The sequence below is a fragment of the Rhipicephalus sanguineus genome, chromosome 1 (assembly GCF_013339695.2).
Source record: "Rhipicephalus sanguineus isolate Rsan-2018 chromosome 1, BIME_Rsan_1.4, whole genome shotgun sequence".
In the NCBI taxonomy this organism is placed as follows: Eukaryota; Metazoa; Arthropoda; class Arachnida; order Ixodida; family Ixodidae; genus Rhipicephalus; species Rhipicephalus sanguineus.
Window position 1 is genome coordinate 218,316,465 of NC_051176.1, and position 20,917 is coordinate 218,337,381.

Here is a 20,917-nt window from a genome sequence, read left to right on the forward strand (position 1 = left end):
GAAGTTTTTATTTGCGCTGTTAGGTTTCTGGGGTCTACGGGCCTTCATATGATAGACTTTAAGGGCACCGGCCATTAACACTATAAAGCATACGTGGTTACATTGTTCGTGCTCGTCTGTCTCTCCCTGCCATCCACTCTTCTTCTCTTTTTATACCCTACCCCTTTGCCCCGTACCCGGTAATACTACCTCAGGTTAGTAACCCGCCTTTCTATGCAACTTTTCTAAGGACTCTCCTTGCGCAAAATGATCAAGTTTTGTTTGCTGATCTCATTCTCGTTATCTGACCTCCAAGCATCCGCACACCGACTTTACTGAACATATCTGCCTATTGCACGCGCAGCCATTAAGTCGCGACATTTTGGAGCAGCCACCGCAGATCCCGGACAGTTCAAAAAAGAAGGAAAAAAAAAAAGAAACGACTATAATCGTAATGCCGGCGGGCCCTGCTTTCCTTACTTAAAATTACAAAGTTGAAGGCGATGAACTGTAGCTATGTAAGGTAGCGCGGCGTCTGTAGTACGCGTGTCCGCAGTAATATCGGTTCTTTTTTTTGCGGCACAGGTGGCACCTTGGATACTGCAACTGGTCGTACACGCCAACAGCGCGCGGCTTCGACTCGTTCTCTGGTTTTTATCTTGGCTCTCAGGACCACTACTCGCACACTGCTTGGGTCAACAAACATACGGGAGGGTTCGACTACCGCGCCAATGCCACGCCCGACAGGGATGCTCGCAACCACTACTCTTCGGTGCGTGCGCCGCTTGCCCAAATCTTCGTTCACCGGTTCAGTGATCACTCTTTGAAATGATCACTTTCCTCTAATTGTGTTCATTATTCATTACTCGCCATGCGGAGTGGTCGTTGAGAAAACACGCGCAAGGGTTCTTCCAGTGAAAAAGAAAAACGAAAGAACCTTATTCTCTCCTTCACACTCTGCTGTGACAGCGGGGGCGTGGTTTAGCACGCCAGTCAGTCAGAAAGCAATCACGCAGCGTAAACGGAATGGAAAGTGAAAAGAATCGTTGTGCTGTACTGTGCAATCATTATCAATTTCGTTATGCCTGCCACTTTCACGTACGTTTGTTGTGTAGTCAATGACTACTTTTACGTACTAAAATGCGGGCATTCTAAAAAAAGGGGAAAATGGGCAAAAGTGATCGTAGACATCATAGCAAATAAACAGGGAGTATAGAACCACTTACTACCTACAGCAGGAGTTATTGACCTCAACAAGTATGAGGTGCACGCAGCGCGGGACTCCACGAACTCGCCGCGCGTACAGCCGATCGCAAAAACGTTCTGCGAAAACGTAGTTTACGAGACAACCTACTTTGCTCGCTAATTCGGTCATAAAGATGAAAATTTATGTAAGGAATAATTTGACCTTACGGAGAAATGTACTGCACACATTTCAAACCGAAGGGTGGCGCAGTCGGTGGTACGATGTCTCGTATAGTTAATTTTTTCCCTCGAATCCTGTGGCTCCAAAAATTTTTGTGACAAGAGGTACTTGATACCCCTTTGCCGGTCTCTGAACCTACGGGAGTGGACAAGTAAATATGTGTGTAAATATCTCAAGCCGCAGTAAGCAGCAGAACTATTTCTTTCCAATACGGGTGTCGTTGTTTGTCTTCTGATATGGAACTTATCTACTACATGCAACGTTATTACGTTTTTAAGATCTTAGGTCCGCGGAATCAACAGTGCCATCGACTAGAAGCGATTGATCCAGGTGATGAAAACTGAAGATTATTGTAATAAGTGGCTTAAAGAAAATAGGCCCTTTGACGATTGTCGCAGGGATGTGTGCGGACAACCGCCGCGGTGGTGCAGTGGTTACGGTGCTCGGCTGCTGACCCGAAGGTCGCGGGTTCAATCCCGAGCGCGGCAGTCGCATTTTCGGTGGAGGCGAAAATGCTAGAGGCCTGTGTACTTAGATTTAGATGCACGTTAAAGAACCCCAGGTGGTCGAAACTTCCGGAGCCCTACGGCGTGCCTCATGATCATATCGTGGTTTTAGCACGCCAAACCCCAACAATTATTATTATGTTGGTGGACTGGCCCCTGGACATAAAAATGTGCCCATTCGTATTCACTGCGCAGAAGCTACTGGCGGATGACACGATCAAAGTGCTGGCCGATCACGCAGAACAAGATCGTCCGCTGTTCCTGTACGTTGCTTTCCAAGCGGTGCACGCGCCGCTGCAGGTTCCACCAGAATACGAGGTTCCCTGCACCAAGTACCAAAACACGAACCGTCGCCTAGTGTGTGGCACGTACACCCTTGCTTCATTTCTCTCCTCATTAACTTTCTGACATTGGCCGTTGTAGGATGCTACATGCGGATTCTGCCTGACAAGCTTACTTGAGAATCGTTCCATGTCAGCGGCTTTAACGTGAAGGCAAAGATTAACGGTCAAGCGCACCAAGCAAAACGGTGTCGTGGAGGAAGGCGATTACAAAGCGCAGGCCTTCTTGCCTTACAATCTTGGGCTCTTGCCAGTACGTTACGTGCTGAAAGTACGCGAACGTTTGTCTATACGTTTGTCTATTCAGGTATATGACACTTTGCTTTTTTTGTTGTTTTTTTTTCACTGTTAATGCGGAATTGTGCGGCTATTACTTCTAATAACAGATAAAAAGCGCATGCAGAAGTTCTGATATGTAGACATGAACTCTGAGCGATTAATTACATATTTTACTAACAGCGCGAACTCACAAAGTACAAAAAAAGGATCATACAGCCTGAGTGCCTACTCCACCAATTAGCCATGGTTTTACAGGGATTCGTTATCACATTAATTATTATTAAGTAAAAAGAAACCCTTCATGATGATGTTACCTTTCCCTAGGTTCTGTAGGCATAGGCGTGCGCAGGGTTGTTCATAGAGGGGGGGGGGGATCTAACTTTTCAGTGCTGCGCCACTCGCCACGGTGGTCTAGTTGTTATGGCGCTCGACTGCGGACCCGAAGGTTGCGGTATCGAAGCCAGGCCGCGGCAGCCGCGTTTCGATGAAGGCGAAAGGCTAGACGCCGGTGTGCTTACATTTAGGTGCACGAGAATGAACACCATGTCAAAATTTCCGGAGCCTTCCACTGCGGCATCCCTCATAATCATGTCGTGTCTTTTAGACGTGAAAGCCCAACAATTATTATTATTCTTATTACCGCATTGCCCCCCCCTCCTCCTCCCCCCCCCCCCCCCCCCATTGGTCGAGTCCTAAAGAAAACAAACTCCGCAATGGTTGGAAATATAAAATTCAGACATGACGTGCTTCTCACAAAGGCCAGCCATTGGTCCCCGGCTTTCGAGGGGGGGGGGAGGGGGTAATAAGCTGTTCTTGGAATACGACATCGGGACATGAGGGGTCCCCTGCCCGCCTCCCCTCCTTGCGTACTCCTATAACGGTAGGGAGCAATTCTATTAAGGAAAATCGTTGTATAGGGAGCTTGCACGAACGGCGGCGACGCTATGCACTGTGGGTAGGCAGCCATTTTTTTGTCAGAGCCCACCGCGAAGTGCAGTGGCGCAGTCTTGTTTGCGAGCGTTGGCGTAGCTTGCAGGTGTGATGAAGAGCGAGCGCGACGCAAATTCAACTCCCAGGAGCGTCGTGCACGATGTCAGCTACACTGGAAGACTATACCGCAACACTGTGCCAAAAAGACCGCGAGCGGTACGAAGAAAAGACGAGACTCTGCGGGCTGCACCCATTCACACTCCGTCGGATGAACCTGTGGCCGCGCGTCGACATCTCCGATATTCACGAATTTCTCGTTTTGAGGACGAGTTTTATTACCGGGGAACAGCTGAAGTCGAGAAAGGCCCTCGAGGGCCACAGTTACGAGTGGCTGGGAGCCGTGGGCGAAGAAAGTCGCCGCCGACACCGTGATCGTCGTCACTCAAGTAAGACGTGTTAGTTATTTGACTTTTTCGTAGGCGTTGATGTTTATTTCTCTGCGCTGACTTGCGTCGGCTTTACGACAGATCCGCATTAACCCTTACTCACCAAGAGCTTTTGGAAAGGTGCCGTGAAATTTACGCTACACTTGGCGTAAATGATAAAGCTCAGAGGAGCATCGATGCAAGAACAAGGAAGCAAAACATGTGCGTAAAATGGTGCGCTTGACGAACTGGCCGAATCACAGCATTAGCACCTACGGAAAAGTCAAATAATTAACACGTCTTACTTGAGTGACGACGATCACGGTGTCGGTGGCGACTTTCTTCGCCCACAGCTCCCAGCCACTCGTAACTGTGGCCCTCGAGGGCCTTTCTCGACTTCAGCTGTTCCCCGGTAATAAAACTCGTATTCAAAACGAGAAATTCGTGAATATCGTAGATGTCGACGTGCGGCCACAAGTCCACATCGCTTACACAGTCGTCCGACGGAGCGTGAATGCGTGCAGCCCGCAGAGTCTCGTCTTTTCTTCGTACCGCTCGCGGTCTTTTTGGCACAGTGTTGCGGTGTAGTCCTCCAGTGTAGCTGACATCGTGCACGACACTCCTTAGAGTTAAATTTGCGTCGCGCTCGCTCTTGATCACACCTGCAAGCTGCGCCAACGCTCGCAAACACGACTGCGCCACTGCACTGCGCGGTCGGCTCTGACAAAAAAATGGCTGCCTACCCAGAGTGCATAGCGTCGCCGCCGTTCGTGCAAGCTCCCTATACTGACGTATAATTGAGCATAATGCGTCGCTACGAAATACCGCCGCAGACACAGCAATATATTACGCTTTATTCTGTCATCAGCACAAAAGAACATGACGTTTTATCTAGGAGGTTGTCCAAGCATGCCAGCATCTATGGGTTTCCCCTACTATTTCATACAATTGCGACATTATACTATAATATATTGTTTCTTCCTTTCTTTGTGTTGGGATCACATCTTTACTCAGTACTTTATTTTAAAAAGCTAAAAAAGTCACAGTTTCGCCGCAAGGGCGAAGCAATGAATTTCATAGCAACAAACTGGAATGTCACATGAAGAACGGCAAGCTTGAAACTTGCGGTGCGCTTCTTAAGCCCAAAGGACGCACGAAAAGAACACACACAGGACGAGCGCGAACTAACAACTGTCACAGCTGGACACTTGCAGCGCGCTGCTCAAACACAAATAAGGACGCACGAAGGAATGCGCAGGTATACACAGGACGAGCGCGAACTAACAAATATCAGAGTTGTTACTTTGTATTTGACCAGCGCGCTGCAAGTGTCGACTATGCACAACCAATCAGCCCCTACTTTTGCTCTTTTAGCCAGCAATTTACTCCTTTCGCAAACGCGGCCGCCGCAGCGAGCGAAGTGACCTTCGTGCGGTCTATAGCTTCGACGCAAACTTTGCGGTGAGAGCACAAGAGGTACGAACCTGCCCCCTCACGAGATAAGCGCGCGAGCATGTGCGACCACGCCCTTTAAGTCAAAAATACAGGTTGGTGGCGCATGTGTTTCGCGCGCATCGGAGGCGCGCTAAACACGAGCGAGGAGACGACCTTTAAAGCTAGAGTTATTGTATATGCTACCTTTAGGTAGCAGAGTTGCGCATAGGTCGAGCTAGCAACCAGAGCTATGCGGTGAAGTCGCACTCAGTTTCTGCAGGCGACATGCCTACGGTGTCGCCGATTAACCTGTCTTGCGTGTCGAAGACCGGCGATAAACATTGGCTGTCGATGACTAGTGTTAATTCAGTTCGCTGCAGCGACGGCGTCGAGAAATACAAAAGTTGGCCCGAGCGTCAGCTTCTCTGCAATGCATGGTTGCTAGCGGCGTTTGGAAGACAGATGCGCAACTCTGCTACCTAAAGGTAGCATATGCAGTAACTCTATTTAAAGCGCGCTCTTCGCGCCCTCTTGCGGGTGATAGTGAACAAGCTGAAGCACCTCCGAATTCTGCGTACCGCCAGTAGTAAATGGTGTATATAAATAGCTCGCCGTTAGTATGCTGGAGGACGTATGCTGCGTGGAGGAGTTGTCTAACGCGGCGCGCTGCGGTGCGAGGCGAGGGATCGCAGGTTCGAATCCGCGGTCGCGCTCTTCAGAAAACATTCCTTCTGAATTATTTGCCTTCGTCGCTTATGAAGGCGACGGCAAAAACCAGCCGAGAGTGTCCATATAGTTGCTATCGCAAGAAAAGCTAAGCCACGGCAGCAAAGCTGATGTTCAGCGACGAACGAACAGACCTTTCAAAGACGGCATTAGAAACAGCGAACGTGTAAAACACCACGGTGTTCTATCACATTCCTAAAGAATACCAATAGAGAAGGACACGCCTCGAAATTAAAATTTTCCGCTTTCAGGCATGGTGAATGCACTGGATGAAGCTGTGGGAAGAATCGAAAAGGCTCTACTGCACTACGGATACTGGAATAACACTCTGCTGGTATTTAGCAGTGATGTAAGTCAAATGCACTCTAAGTTATTTGACCTGGTCGCTTCATTGCACACGCACACAAAAGGGAAACAGAATAGAAAATAAAGACTAGCGCTGTAAAGAAATTAAAGCTTAGAGGCAAATCACCTAGCACTCTCAGGCGAGTCGTTTTAAAACTCCATTAAGTGGGCGATAATAATCTCTCAGTACGTTTATTTTCATGGTTTTGTGGTTATTGCCCAGCAAGAAAATGATAAATTACGCCTGCATCGTCTTTCAGAATCAACCCGGTGATCTCATAGTCAACTTTTCTTCTGCCAATTATCTCTTTCTGAAAAGTGCTTTCTACGAACTGCACCCACGCCGCCTATGCTATCGCACATACCCATGCAGTCAGTGTAAGAATCAGATTTAAAAAAGGCGGGGGGGGGGGGGGGGGCAAGAAACGCTACCTTGTTCTCTTCATTTCGCATGTTTCCCTGCTGCTCGTATTTTCGCCACTTCTCTCCACACAAAGCATTGAACTCAAGGTGAGCGCAGCGCAATCCGCAGTTTCGAAGTACGTACGTTCACGCTATTTCGAAGTATATACTTACGGTATGACATGTTTGTGGGTGCATGGGTCCTCGAGTAAGCGTTATTTCACCGATAGGAGTAATGCAAACGGGATCTTCTCTATGTGTCCCGTAGAGCGCTAACCATCAAGCCCAGGACGATTCTCACGCAACAGTTATGTAAAGCCACGCATGCCTGATTTGCATACGGGATGCACAAGGTGAACCGTACATTGACTATGGGATGTGAGCGGGGGTAGCTTCTTGGATTCTTGCTTCTTTTTTTCTTAGTGTCTTGCTCACGGATTAGGAGGCTACCTGTTTGAGCAAACTTTGTATCTTTTTTTTTTGTTTTTTGCGGGAGGAGAAACTGGAGCTATCATTTTGGTTTTCTGGCATCGTTCGACTTGTGATAATAGATCGCAACACCGCGTTTGTTTAAAGCTTGATACAAAGTCTCGACGGGTGAAATCGGCTAAGTATCTCGCATGGGAAACAGGAAAAGAGTGACAGAGTAACGCGTGCGCCAGTTGCACAAGGATTTGGGTCGCACGTGATGTCGCCGTGGGCCCATTCAGTTCGAACGAGAATAAACACAGCGATGGCGGAACGTGCTGCAGCATACGAATCGATCGTGAGGCAACTTACGCGAGTACACATTGCGCGTGCGTGCTATACAACATCATCTCGAACATTCACGCTGATGAGCTTTCAAACTTCGTATAGAAAAGAAGGAAGGAATGACGTGGGAATTCGTTCGACGTGCGAGCCTTGTAGGGTGCGTTATGTAACGTTGGCTTCAGCGTTCCTTCGATTACACGCATCCTTCTATTGGCGACGTCACGTTTCCATGTATTATAATATTTAGGGGTATATATGGACAGACAGGATTCGACACGGCTTCCAAGGGAAGGCAAAGCCGACGTCTGATGACGCTGCGTTGGGGCGAAAAACCACGAGTAAGTCAGGCAGGCTGGGCGACTGTTCGTCGCCGCCGCATTTTAATAACATGATAATAGAAATCAATCCTTTTATTGTTAGTAAAAATATAATAATTATAACGCAAACGTTGCCAAATAAGATATTACGCATGTCCTATCTAAATGCATCCACTCAAATAAAAAAAAGCAGTTAATTTGACTTGTTACTGGCACATCCTCGTATCATTTCATGATAGTTCTATAAGCGTAATCCGTATTTACGAAAGCGGCACGAATAATAGAGTGATAGTCTGCTTGTTCACTGGAAATTGCATGCGTGTGACCGGTTTGATAATGCTGCCGGAGCAGTCATTCTTAACATCTCGAAGAAAGCGCGCATAGTTTGAACGCGATAGCGTTAAAGAGCTCGTTTCGCAGAAATTCCGGCGTCGGCGTCGATGGTTGTGAGCGAAGTATCAGCGTTATCCGTGAGCGGTAATTCGAGATAGATGCATATAAATAAATAATAAAACTCTTACGTTCGACAATTTACAGAATGGCGGGCAAATTCTTTTCGGCGGGAACAACTGGCCGCTGCGTGGGAACAAGAACACCCTGTGGGAGGGCGGCACCCGAGTGCCGGCTTTCGTAGCAGGACCAGTGCTCAAGAAGTCGGGCTACACAAACAGCAAGTAGGTTGCTGGTCTCACTAAGCAGGTTTTCAACAACTTATCAGCTTATCGATACGTTTTCGAGCGGAACACTACCGGCAACAAGACATTAAAGCTGTAAACACGCTTCCTTTTCCTCCTTCTTCTTCTTCTTTTTGTGCGTCGGAGATTAGTGAATCACCGTGAACCGATATTATCTCTGAAATGTCTACAAACATCGTCATGAACATCACGCAACTACCTCTACACTCGTAAACGATGGGTGTGCTAATGACATACAAAACCCGCCTTCATATGTAATGTGAAGCGGTAATTGCCGACGTGCTGCTGAAGATGCTCCCTACAACTTGTACATTGCACGAAAGGCGGCGAGTCTTACTATTCGGCCCCTTTCGGGTCGGAACTGCTTTATTTTTATTTTTTAAGTGTGCATACAATAGATACATGAATTATTTATTGTCCTTAGTGGTATGGGCGGTATACGGCAGTTACCCTAAAACTAACTAGCCCAATTTTGAAATTAGCTTGTGTCACACGTCTTACCATTTATTTATTTATTTATTTGAAAATACCTCACAGGCCCCGTGAGAGGCATAGGGTGAGGGGGGCATACAGTACAATTCAATACGTTGTATATGAGATTTCCACAGAGTACAAATTACAGGGCAGTAGGATAAAATAACACAGAATAAAATAACATGTAGATAAGAGATAACAGATAACTATACGTGCAAACAAGGAAGAAGAAAAAAATTAATTGTGCGCGACATAGTAAGTATTGCGTAGGAGTAATATAATACGAATTACAGCCACAATACACAATATAACAGCCACCATTCAATTGCGTCATTGTAAAAAAACAAAAATGATCAACCACAAGCCTCGATGAGATAGACTTCTTTCTGGACACAGTTTACAATGTCACGTGGTACAAAGAAAGGGCTCTGTTCACTCTGCACGCATCAAGGTGTTCGACTTCTGTGTCTGTTGGGTGGGGTATCACTTGTCGCAGAGTAGTGCACGCAGTCGACTGGCTTCCGACCCTGCTGAGCGTGGCCGGCAAGAAAGATGACCCCGAGAGCATCGACGGAGTGAACCAGTGGGAGGTGCTGAGCGAGGATGCAGCTCAAGTGCGCCACGAATTCGTCTACAACATTCGAAAGCGCGCACATTTGGAAGGAGCGATCAGGTATAGGTCGTCTTGATAAGCTTCGATTAGACATTAGAATATGTGTTGATGTGGAGAAACTTAGTTACTAGAAATAAAATTTGGTCTAGATTTTGACTATAGGGACTTTTTTTTTAGCGACACTTCATTCATGGTATGGTCGTCAAAGGCATGGATAATTCTGCTTTCAAGAATTTAATTATCCTGGTTCGGGTGGCATGGCAACTTTTCTTTCTTGTTTCTTTGATTACGGTTTGTGATTAACCCATGTTTGAGTTGATAGTGTCATTACGAGCATTGACATTTCCGACAGGAAACACTGGATTAATCAAAGGCAAGGGATTCTTCTTGGAGTATGTAGAAATATGTTAGATTAACTGCAGAACCTGCCGCGAATTTAAATCGAGTGAGAACCTTAAAAAACAGAATAACTAATAGAAATAAAGTTGGAGGCCAAACGGACATTCTTAAAAGTGCAATAAGAACGTACCTATCACAAGCACGTCTGAGTTACGACCCTTTCGTGATACCCGAGCAACTATTTAGCAAATAAAGCTAGCGGGCTGCATACTGCCCCCTGTTTTGCCTTATTCTCAGTAAGTTTTACCTCTGCCTACGGCACAACTATCCGCAAATTACAACTATCTGCTGTCTGGGTCACTTATGTGGCACATATCGATACTATACAGGTTGTCCCACATAACTTTAGCCAAGACTTTGAAAATGAAAGGCACTTCAGAGGCAAATTGGACCAAACGTATACTACTCGCACTAGCCTATAGATACTCAGGCTATTTTTTATTTTCCCCTAAACTAATTAGTTAATTATTTTTAATTACTTAAATTCTTAATTATTGGCTGAAAACCCAAAATATGAACACTGAGTTGTAGAGCACATTTAGAAACCACGGGCTGAATTGTTTCCTGTACGATACGTCTCGCGGTGTTATTTTTTCCGCGTTGTAAAGAAAGCCCGCGAAATTTGAAAAGAGGCCACGTGACGGACCGCGAGCGCACTGCTATAGTGCTGCTCTCAAGCGTGCAACCGGTGAACGAGGTCGCCTGCGGCTGCCACGGGGAAGCGACAGGGTGCTTTGAAAGTGGCCGATGTTTGGGCGTGCCCACAGCGTTCATGCCAACACGCTGCTTTTGCATTGCCGGCGAGGCCATGGAGCGTATGCGATGGCGTTTCGTTCATTTGATTTTGTGGTTTTTGCAGCCAAACGCACTTAGTGTCCTCTCTCAAGCCACCGCCACATGATTGTTATCGCAGTAATAATTGAAGTTACGTCACTAATCACGCAACGTAACCTGGAATAATGCAGAAAGAAGGAACTATATAATGCCTTGACTGCCTCCGTAGACGCGTTTCCTCGTGCTGTGCACGTCACCATCGCTATGCAATTCGTAGTGTTTTTGCTCCTTTTTCTTGCGCAACGCTCTTGTCGATCGTTTTTTTTTTAGGGAGTGAATAATTAAGTCATTTCGTGAGTATATTCTTGCTCGTTAGGTTAGTCCAAGCTGTTATGGATGATGGGTTATGGCAAATGCCGCAGTTAGATAAACGCAGGCGAAATTCGTGTGCCTGTACCGTTTTATTGGAGGGCGAAGTGTGTAGAAGTGGCGTTAACAGTACTAAAAAATAATAACAAGAAAAAAAGGACGTCTCGAAAGATGTGGTACGTTCACAGCTGGGTTAGTTTGCTGGAAATTCTAGAGCAGAAAATAATTGTACTGCTTTCTTCGGTTCTGGTTTTGTTTCATTTGTTCGTTTTGTTGCGTTATGTCTGCACGGTACGTGCATACACACACTCATGCTGGTACGCATGAACATGCATGCACTACGGTACTTGTTTTTGAGAGTGTTCATCGTGGACAATATTAGTGCTTCTGTGTGAGATTGGGCTTCATTGTATGATTGATGTTTGACGTAGTTGGTCGATTCCACGAAAGATAAAAAAATGGTGTATACTTGATGTTTCCGATTTTCCTGATAATTTTGTATGTTGTGCACATATGACTGCACAGCACGAAATCGCAGTTCGTTTTCAAATAAAAAATTTTTTCAACACAGGAAAATTCTGCAAGCGTCGCCGGTTGACGACGACCATTTTACGAAGAGTGCGTTTTCGTAAATTCGGAACGATGCTGGCAGCTACTGAAGCTATATATTACAAATATCTTTCTTTTTAGCGGAAGTAGAAGTAAAGGGGAAATAGCTCTCATTATTTCATGAAATGTTGAGCAAATTATGTATTTTTAAAAATTCACAAAAAACGCTGCGTTTTTGAAAATCAGTCATATTTGGGACGATATGGCTACTTCTGTGAACACCTTAGCTTGTTCATATCTGCAGTATGAATAGGCCTTTATGTGAAAAATGAACCTCTGCATTTGTATTTCTCTAATAATTTTCAAAGTAGTAAATTATTATGCTCGAAACACCAAAAAGACAAAAGTGCTCCTCGATTAAAATATCTATAATAAAAGAACCCCAATCTCAATTTTGTTCAAAGTCCCCCAAAATGTTCTCAAAGGACTGCAGAATGATATTATGAAAAAAATATGTTGCATCATTTTTATTAGAACAAAGAGCAGAAAATATCAAACATTGTGTTTCCAGAGCGTGGTGGCTACTGCGTAAATGACATCTCCAGTAACAAGAAACTACAGTAACACGTCTTTTTCCTTCTCTGAGCTTCGCTAAACAACAGCAATGATCTATTGACGGAAAGTGGGAACTGTTTTGTAAAGAAAAAGATCGTTCCAATTAAATGCATTTGCGTGGTTTGCGACTTCACGCCAGTGTTAGACATCCCTCAGTCCACAGTACACACCTTTCAGTTGTAGCCTCTTTTTCTTTCATCTATTTCAGTTGAGTATAATTCATATCTTGCATGCTAAAGAACGCATTCCCTCCATGCGTCTCTTATGATGTTGTGCTGTGCCAAAATTGAGAGATTGGTTAAAAGGCAAGATCTCTTCATGAATGGAAATGAATTTCTGAAGGGCGGTCGCCAAGAGGTTTGGTTTTTGTTGGTCCAAATGTGTACGTTGTCAAACCTTATGTGATCATTGCAGAGTTTAAAAAGAATCGATTACGTGAAGATTGGTGGCAGCCGTTTTGACCACGGACAAAACACGTCTTGTTTTCATTGCATCTGCTTTGCTTTGCATGTCCTTGTTTCTCTTGAAGCAGTGCTGGCAGACCTGGTTTCCCTCTTGAATTGAGCGCGCACCCTACTTCATGACCCTCCGCAAAAGAGACTCGATCCGATATCTTCTACACAACGAAAATTCCGCTGCAGCGGAATTTTCTTTTTTGTGCACCATGAGGTAGTCCGTACAAAAAAAGACAGCAGATCCCACGCATTGTTGGAATCGATGTAATGCGAAGCAGCCAGCAAAGAGCTGCATACATCGTCTTGTATGTCATTGAGGAAAATGCGCGTCATGGTTTTCATGTTAACTCCTATTATTTATGTTCGTCACACAGTAACGTCGCGCAATACCAACTTCGTGGTCGATCAAGCTAGAGAAACGGCCGCCAGCGCCCTATGAGCGTGGCACGCAAGTCATGCTGTACATGACATACGTGTCATGACTTTCATGTTAACTCGTGTTATTTATATTCCTCACACGGTCACGTCGCAAGATACCAATTTTGGTGTATATCAAGCTAGCGAAACGGCCGCCAGCACCCCATGAGCGTTGCACGTAAGTCATGCTGTACATGACTTGCGTGTCATGATTTTCATGTTAACTGGTGTTTTTATGTTCGTCACACAGACACGTCGCGCAAAACCAATTCCCGGGTAGATGGGTAGATCAAGCTAGCGAAATGGCCGCCAGCGCGCCATGATCGTGGCACGTAAGTCATGCTGTACATGACATGCGTGTCATTATTTTCATGTTAACTCGTGTTATTATGTTCGTTACACAGTCACGTCGCGCAATACCAATTTCGGGGTAGATCAAGCTAGCGAAGCCGCCGCCAGCGCCCCATGAGCGTGGCACGTAAGTCATGCTGTACATGACATGCGTGTCATGATTTTCATGTTATCTCGTGTTATTTATGTTCGTTACACGGTCACGTCGCAAGATACCAATTTTGGTGTATATAAAGCTAGCGAAACGGCCGCCAGCGCACCATGAGCGTGGCACGTAAGTCATGCTGTGCATGACATGAGTGTCATGATTTTCATGTTAATTCGTGTTATTTATGTTCGTCACACAGTCACGTCGCAAGATACCAATTTTTGTGTATATCAAACTAGCGAACGGCCGCCAGCGCACCATGAGCGTAGCATGTAAATCATGCTGTACATGACATGCGTGTCATGATTTTCATGTTATGACTTGTCATTTGTGTTCGTCATACAGTCATGTTACGCCATACCAATTTTGGTGCACATTCGATGAACCAAGCGACCAGGAGAGCACAAAGTCGTAGGCGGCTAGATAGATAGATAGATAGATAGATAGATAGATAGATAGATAGATAGATAGATAGATAGATAGATAGATAGATAGATAGATAGATAGATAGATAGATAGATAGATAGATAGATACGCTCAAAGTCGCAGAAGTTCGCTAAGAAATGCTTCGCATTTAAAACTCGGTCATATAACGCCTACAATAGCCACCTTCAGAGCGAAGGACAGTGATCGCACAAAAGTGAAGCACAGTTTGGATGCTTAACTTCTATCTCAGGTGGTGTTTGGCTGACTGGCACAGCCGTGCTCGTTCCTGTCGTCTGCTCATGCGGGCGTCTATCGCGCCGCCTTTTGCACCTCTCCGCCTAACGCATGCTACTCCGTTTACACGAAGGCGTGTAGCGCGGGCCACTCGATCCGCCACACGATCCGCACGGTGCGGACCCAGAGACCGGGCGGGAAAGCGACGAGCGGTGAAAAATGTATCGTGTAACCAACGCAATCGACACCCCAGTATTTTCTCGTGCAGAGCGACAAAGCCTGACAAACCATGTGTGGCTGCTGTGCTTAGGTTGCACTGCGGTACTCGCCGTTCACCACTGTCGCCATTTGTGATTTCTCACATTCTTACAATTCATGATCGACTCAGCTACACAAATTTCGCGTTTAGCTTCGTTGCTTTTATATAAGCGCATTTAATAAAAAAAGATTATCCAGAGGGATGAAAATGTCCGTGCTGCCCGTCGACGAGGAAATAAGTGGTGTCGCAAATGCATTTAATTGGAACGATCTTTTTCTTTACAAAACAGTTCCCACTTTCCGGCAATAGATCATTACTGTTGTTTAGCGAAGCTCAGAGAAGAAAAAAGACGTGTTACTGTATTTTCTTGTTACTAGAGATGTCCTTTACGCAGTAGCCACCACGCTCTGGAAACACAATGTTTGACATTTTCTGCTTTTGTTTAATAAAAATGATGCAACATGTTTTTTCATAATATCATTCTGCAGTCCTTTGAGAACATTTTGGGGGACTTTGAACAAAATTGAGATTGGGTTTTTTTATTATAGATTTTTTAATCGAGGAACACTTTTGTCTTTTTGGTGTTTCGAGCATGAAAATTTACTACTTTGAAAGTTATTAGAGAAATGCAAATGCGGAGGTTCATTGTTCACATAAAGGCCTATTCATACTGCAAATATGAACAAGCTAAGATGTTCACAGAAGTAGCCATAGCGCCCCAAATATGACTGATTTTCAAAAACGCAGCGTTTCTCGTGAATTTTTAAAAATATATAATTTATCCAGAATTCAATGAAATGATAGGAGCTGTTTCCCCTTTACTTCTACTTCCGCTAAAACGAAATATATTTGTAATATATAGCTTCAGTAGCTGCCAGCATCGTTCCGAATTTACGAAAACGCACTCTTCGTAACATGGTCGTCGTGAACCGGCGACGCTTGCAGAATTTTCCTGTGTTGAAAAAAATTTTATTTGAAAACTAACTGCGATTTCGTGCTGTGTAGTCATATGTACAGAACATACAAAATAATCAGGAAAATCGAGGACATCAAGTATACACCGTTTTTTGATCTTTCGTGGAATCGACCAGTTGTCTTCGTTTTATTAATACCAATACTATTGTGAAAAATAACTTATGTTAGAGGTATGAAGGCTTACAATATAAACGTTTTTGTAGTTACAGGTATTAGAAAAGGCAGTTTCTTTTCTACTGCAAAATATACGTCTCCTTTTACGGTTGTTGTATTAAAATAAAACTTAGCCAAAGTAATCCAGGGAGCCAGGGTTAGCACTAAGTGGTGAAGAGCGTCGTATTTTTGCTGAATATGTAACTTTAATGTTCTCACGTTCGTCACCGGAAAATGATGATGCTGTCCTGTGAATAAACAGGCTGCCATACTGTGCTGTATACTGGAGCAGCATGCAGGGTGCCAGTAATTAAAGCTCATGGAAACTCAAAGCCAAGGCGTTTCAACTTTTGCTAGCGCTGTTCAGTTGCCACATGCTTTGAATGTCCGGCCGCTTTGGTGCCTCATACACGACCTGTTTGGTGCTTTTGTTCAGAGACGGCGACTACAAGTTCATCTTAGGTGACGCAGGCCATCCGAATGGCTGGTACCCGGAACCTGATTTTGATGAACATTTTAAAAAGCAAGACTCCAGGAATATATCGCGTGCTCTCTTCAACGTTCGCAGTAAGTAAACAATTATTGGCAAATATCCTCAGACTATACTGCATCAGAGATGCACTGTAGTTCCTTGTTTCATTCAATTGTTTAACGGCGGCAGTACTTTAGTTTGTCTTCACTTGTCTTTTTTCTCTCTCTCCCGTTCTCTTCTTCTCTTTTTATCCCTGGAGCCGGATCACCCTCTATGTTGGATACATTTATGGATGGATGCTATGAGCGTCTCCTTTGAAACGGGGCGGTAACCTGTGAGCCATCAAGCTAAATTATAATTCGGTCGAATGCCTTGCCTATCTGAATTGAATATTTCTTCTAAAAAGTATAAGTTCGTGGCTTAACTTTCTCCGCTTTACGCCATAGTATACGTTTGGATTTTATGCTGTTTTGTTTCCGTTCTTGGTCCCTGCTAATCCGCCACCAGTCCTGCAACTGCCTCTTCAGGGGTGCTATGCAGGATGGCCCGAGTTTGACGAAACTCGAGATTTTTCCGAGCTCTGGCGACACCCCCTTTTGAACGAGCTAACATAACAGTACGAGAAGAGGAAAGCCATCCCTCAGCGCGCGCTCCGTTCCATTGGTTACGACGGAACGCGGCCTCACGTCAAGAGCGGTCGAGAAGGTTGGGTGGTGTCGTCAAACTAGAGGCAGCTTCTTTCATTTGTTTGTCGTTCCACTGAGTGCAGAAGTGCACCCATGCAAGAAAATTGGCAGAAAGCTCTGGGCGGTATACCTAGCTAAGTCAGGACGTGCTATGACGAAGCTGATTAGGCCAAATCATGCTAAAGCCGAGCTAACTAAGCCACGTCTAAGACCATGCTGATGAAGTCGTGTAAAGCTAAGAACAATTTAATTAATATCATGCTAATAAACACGGCGCTAATTAGGAGCGTGTAATTAAAACCAAGATAATCGGGACCTTACTCACCGAGGTCGTGTTAATTAGGTTCGTGCTAATTAGTATTATGCTAATGACCTCTGTACTATTCAGGACCTTGCAAATTAAGCCTGAGTAATTAATGGCGTGTTAATTAAACATTAACGATTAATACTAATTAACATACCGATAATTAGGAACGTGTAATTAAAGGCAAGATAATGAAGACCTTACCGAAGTAGTGTTAATTAGGATCGTGCTAATTAGTAATATGCTAATTACCTCTGTGCTATTCAGGACCGTGCGATCTAAACCTTGGTAATTAATGTCGTGGTAATTAAAACATTAACAATTAAGAAATGACTATTCAATATCATGTTAGTTAAGACCTTCCTAATCAATAGCACCAATATTGAGACCGAACTGACACGGTCATTACTCCGAAGCAGACCAAGCATACTGAGTAGACGAACCACGTAAAAAGCTGGAAAAAGCTAGGTGATCACAAGCTCCTCCGATGGCCCCAGCCTTGCACAAGTAGTGCAAGCTGACCAAATTACTTTATGTGCAAAGAAGCTGCTGAGTAGCGTCCACCGCATGAAACACTTGACAGGCACACCGGCACTATGACAGTCATGAGTTGAACTGGGGTTTTTTCTGAATCAACGAGTTTGTGTCCGACTTCGCGCATCAATCAGTTTGATTGACAGATGCCCGCGGCGACGAGCGGGTCCGCCCACCGCGTTTCCTCTTGCCGAGGAGCAGTGCTCACGCCGCAACGACAGCGAGCGACATGATTAATCGATGAGCCTAATCGCCCAGACTATGTACACACGCACGAAGAACTAAAGGTTATATCATCACGTGGCTACGATGTCTCGCATTCAATTTCACCGCTCTCACGACGTACCACTCACAGCTATGAAGCAAGCGCCCCTGGTGGGATTTGCGGCGAGAAATGTTACAATTTACTTGTTTATGGAGACATTGCTTCTACCGATTCGCGACTACAGAAAAATCTTCAGACATGCAATGTAACTATAGCAGTGACCTGTCCATTTATTTATCTGTAATATTCCAGAGAAGCGAAATGAGCTGTACCAGAGTGCTGCGTGTGCGCCCTTGTTGCCTTCGAGAGTGGAAATTTCCATGCTGCAGGTGGAAGGAAAGAATTTTCCGAAAGAGGACAAACGCCCACGAACACGCCCGTAGGAGGCGCGATGATGAGATGGCAAAAATATAGCGCGACAATCAAGCTGACGTCGCTGCACTGTCAAAATGTTGACTAAGTGGCGGCGCTGTCGCGTTCGGACGCGATGTTCCTTTGAAAACCGCCGCAAATGTCGCACATGCGTTTGTGACGCCATTCTCGTTCTTGTAGCCGTTTTTACCAACGCTGCTATCGCGTGCTCCACACTGTCTTCCTGTCATGACCGCCGTAATGCAAGCTAGGAGCAAACTCGTGTGCCCAAGAAGCTCGGGCCATCCTGCATAGCACCCCAGGATCTCTGTGGCGGACATCTTCACCTTTATGCTGCTATCCCTAAAACAAGGGACTTCATGGAGGCTAGTGTCCAAACGAAAACCCCGGGGGAACACCCTCAAACTCCAGTAAAGCACGTTCAGAGAAACGGAACAACCTCTGGTTGGCCTCCATTCCTTTTCATGCACCCTTTCTCTCTTACCATAACGAAATAAAGCACGATAGCGTCTGACCGCAGTTAAGATGCTTGCATTCAGATACTCATTGCTTCGAAAAGGCAAAAGGAATAAATATAGATCCCACTCCCTGTAGGAATCAGTTCAAACGGGGCTTTCATCAGTGTTTGCGAAGAATGCTGAATTGCTTTAGCGACCGTTACAAAGTAGAGAGCACACCATCCCCTACCTCTATAGGATTTCCGCAGTCTCTATTTTCTTCAATACACAATCATTTGTGTCCTTCGTCATTAACCATACCTGTCGCGCTGTTTATTAGCGAACTTAATTGTCAACACCCCTAACTTCTTCATACATGCAGACGACCCAGAAGAGAAACACGACCTGTCGTCGTCGCAGCCACAGCTCGTCAAGCTGCTCGAAAAACGGCTGCGGAGGCTCGCGCGCAGTATGGTTCCCGAGGACAATCCCAGCGGCGATCCACGCGGCGACCCTCGGCGGTGGGGCGGAGTGTACACGCCCGGATGGTGTATGTCGCACTGATAGCTAGGCAACATCATGTGCCGTGTGGGGAGAAGCGACAGCTGTCCTTCACACGAGTTCGTGGCTCTGTATTGAAGGAATATGCGACGGCAAAGAGAGGCAATAAAGACCTAGGCGCAATGTATCGTGTCATCCGCCGATTGTGTCAACGACCGCTTACCGAACGCTTGAGGTGCTATATGCGTTGCCGGTGCTTTGCAAGGAAATCAGAGGAGTCGGATTGAGAAACGGATTTCTAGCCTCTATAAATACACTTGTCCACCATGTGAACATGACCCCGTGCATGGTTGCCCCGATATAACGGCCGTCTCTCACGGGTGCTGGTTTGAAAGATGGCGGACCTATTAAAGGATTACCCCTTGCCGTCGTAAAATGAAATCCAGGAGATCCTTCCAGGCTAGGAATCTAAAATGAGCTAGGAATATAAAATAAGGCAGATCACGTTTGTGGTCTGTAGTTTCGATATGAAATATCAGTACTTCCGATATCAAAATCAGGGTTTTCAGATCTGGCGTGTAAACACGGATGGGTGCAACGTCACTAGGCGTTGTCTAACAATGTGCGTGCGACACTGTTGTATGAACGAGTAGGCTTTTCCTTATAATGCGACTTTCTGAGAACGTAATCGGTTTCTCTGTAACTTATAGATGTAGCATGTAGCGTGGGACCAAGCACAATGTGAACATATGTTGAAGTGTCGTGGCAGCTAATCTTTCATCTGCCTACGCCGCCATGCGCCGTATACGTCCAGCGCCCGTATCAGTTTCCATCAAGTGACGCAGCCGCGGCATTCGCTTCTTCCTTGTCTGTAGGCGACGTGTAGGTTGGCGCACTACCAGAATCGCGTGTCTTAAAAACACTAAAAACTGAAGCTGACATACTTTTTTTAAACTGTTGCTTCCGAATGTAGCTTCTCTTGCCTTCCAGGATTCGCCGCGGTCGGCCAGTGCTATGCTGTTGCGCGCAGCTCAATTTAAGGGTTTGATCCCGGTCGCTGCTGTCGCATTTATAAATGCGAAAACACTCGTATACGTAAATTCAGGTGCACGTTAAAGAACTCCAGGAGGTCGCAATGAATTCGCAGTCACCCACAACAACGTGCTACATAACCACATCGTGGTTTGGCACACAATGTTCCACTGGGGAATTTCAGGTTTATATCATGAAAACGTACCACCATAATTTTCTTTCCAGCAGAACATTTTGTTTCGTCAGAAGTAGGAACTTTCTTTCAGCAAACGGCCTTGAGACATGCCGTAGTGCAGGTATCCTAATCAATTCGGACAGCATGGCACTGCCTAACAAGCGTCAAGCGCCCGTTGGACGAGCGCCTTTTTTTTTACATTCTACTTCAAAGACGACCCGAACACCGCGTCCAGAAATCGAACCCGCGAGCTTGTGCAGTTCATGTAAATGAGAGCTGATTGTTCTCTCCTTTGCATTAAGTCGACTGACGTCTGTCATGGTAGTCAACTTTGCCAATAAGTACTACCACTAGGACATACGGACAGCTA

At 45.5% G+C, this 20,917-nt stretch overlaps 1 protein-coding gene across 1 annotated transcript; it reads left to right on the plus strand.

The window, feature by feature from the left end:
* The first annotated feature begins 623 nt into the window (after positions 1-623).
* On the plus strand, positions 624-19,515 carry LOC119372065 (arylsulfatase B). The gene is made up of 6 exons (XM_049419552.1): positions 624-751; positions 6,298-6,395; positions 8,401-8,537; positions 9,529-9,705; positions 16,206-16,336; positions 19,222-19,515. Exons 2-6 carry the CDS (start codon positions 6,300-6,302, stop codon positions 19,401-19,403), a joined length of 723 nt encoding a protein of 240 aa, XP_049275509.1. The 5' UTR covers positions 624-751; positions 6,298-6,299; the 3' UTR covers positions 19,404-19,515.
* Positions 19,516-20,917: the final 1,402 nt, after the last annotated feature.

Excerpts from the sequence above, each read along its gene's own strand:
- LOC119372065 (XM_049419552.1), top strand. The coding sequence starts at position 6,300 with ATGGTGAATGCACTGGATGAAGCTGTGGGAAGAATCGAAAAGGCTCTA. Across the intron at positions 8,538-9,528 it reads TCGGGCTACACAAACAGCAA|AGTAGTGCACGCAGTCGACT; the intron begins GTAGGTTGCTGG and ends CACTTGTCGCAG. Across the intron at positions 9,706-16,205 it reads CATTTGGAAGGAGCGATCAG|AGACGGCGACTACAAGTTCA; the intron begins GTATAGGTCGTC and ends GCTTTTGTTCAG.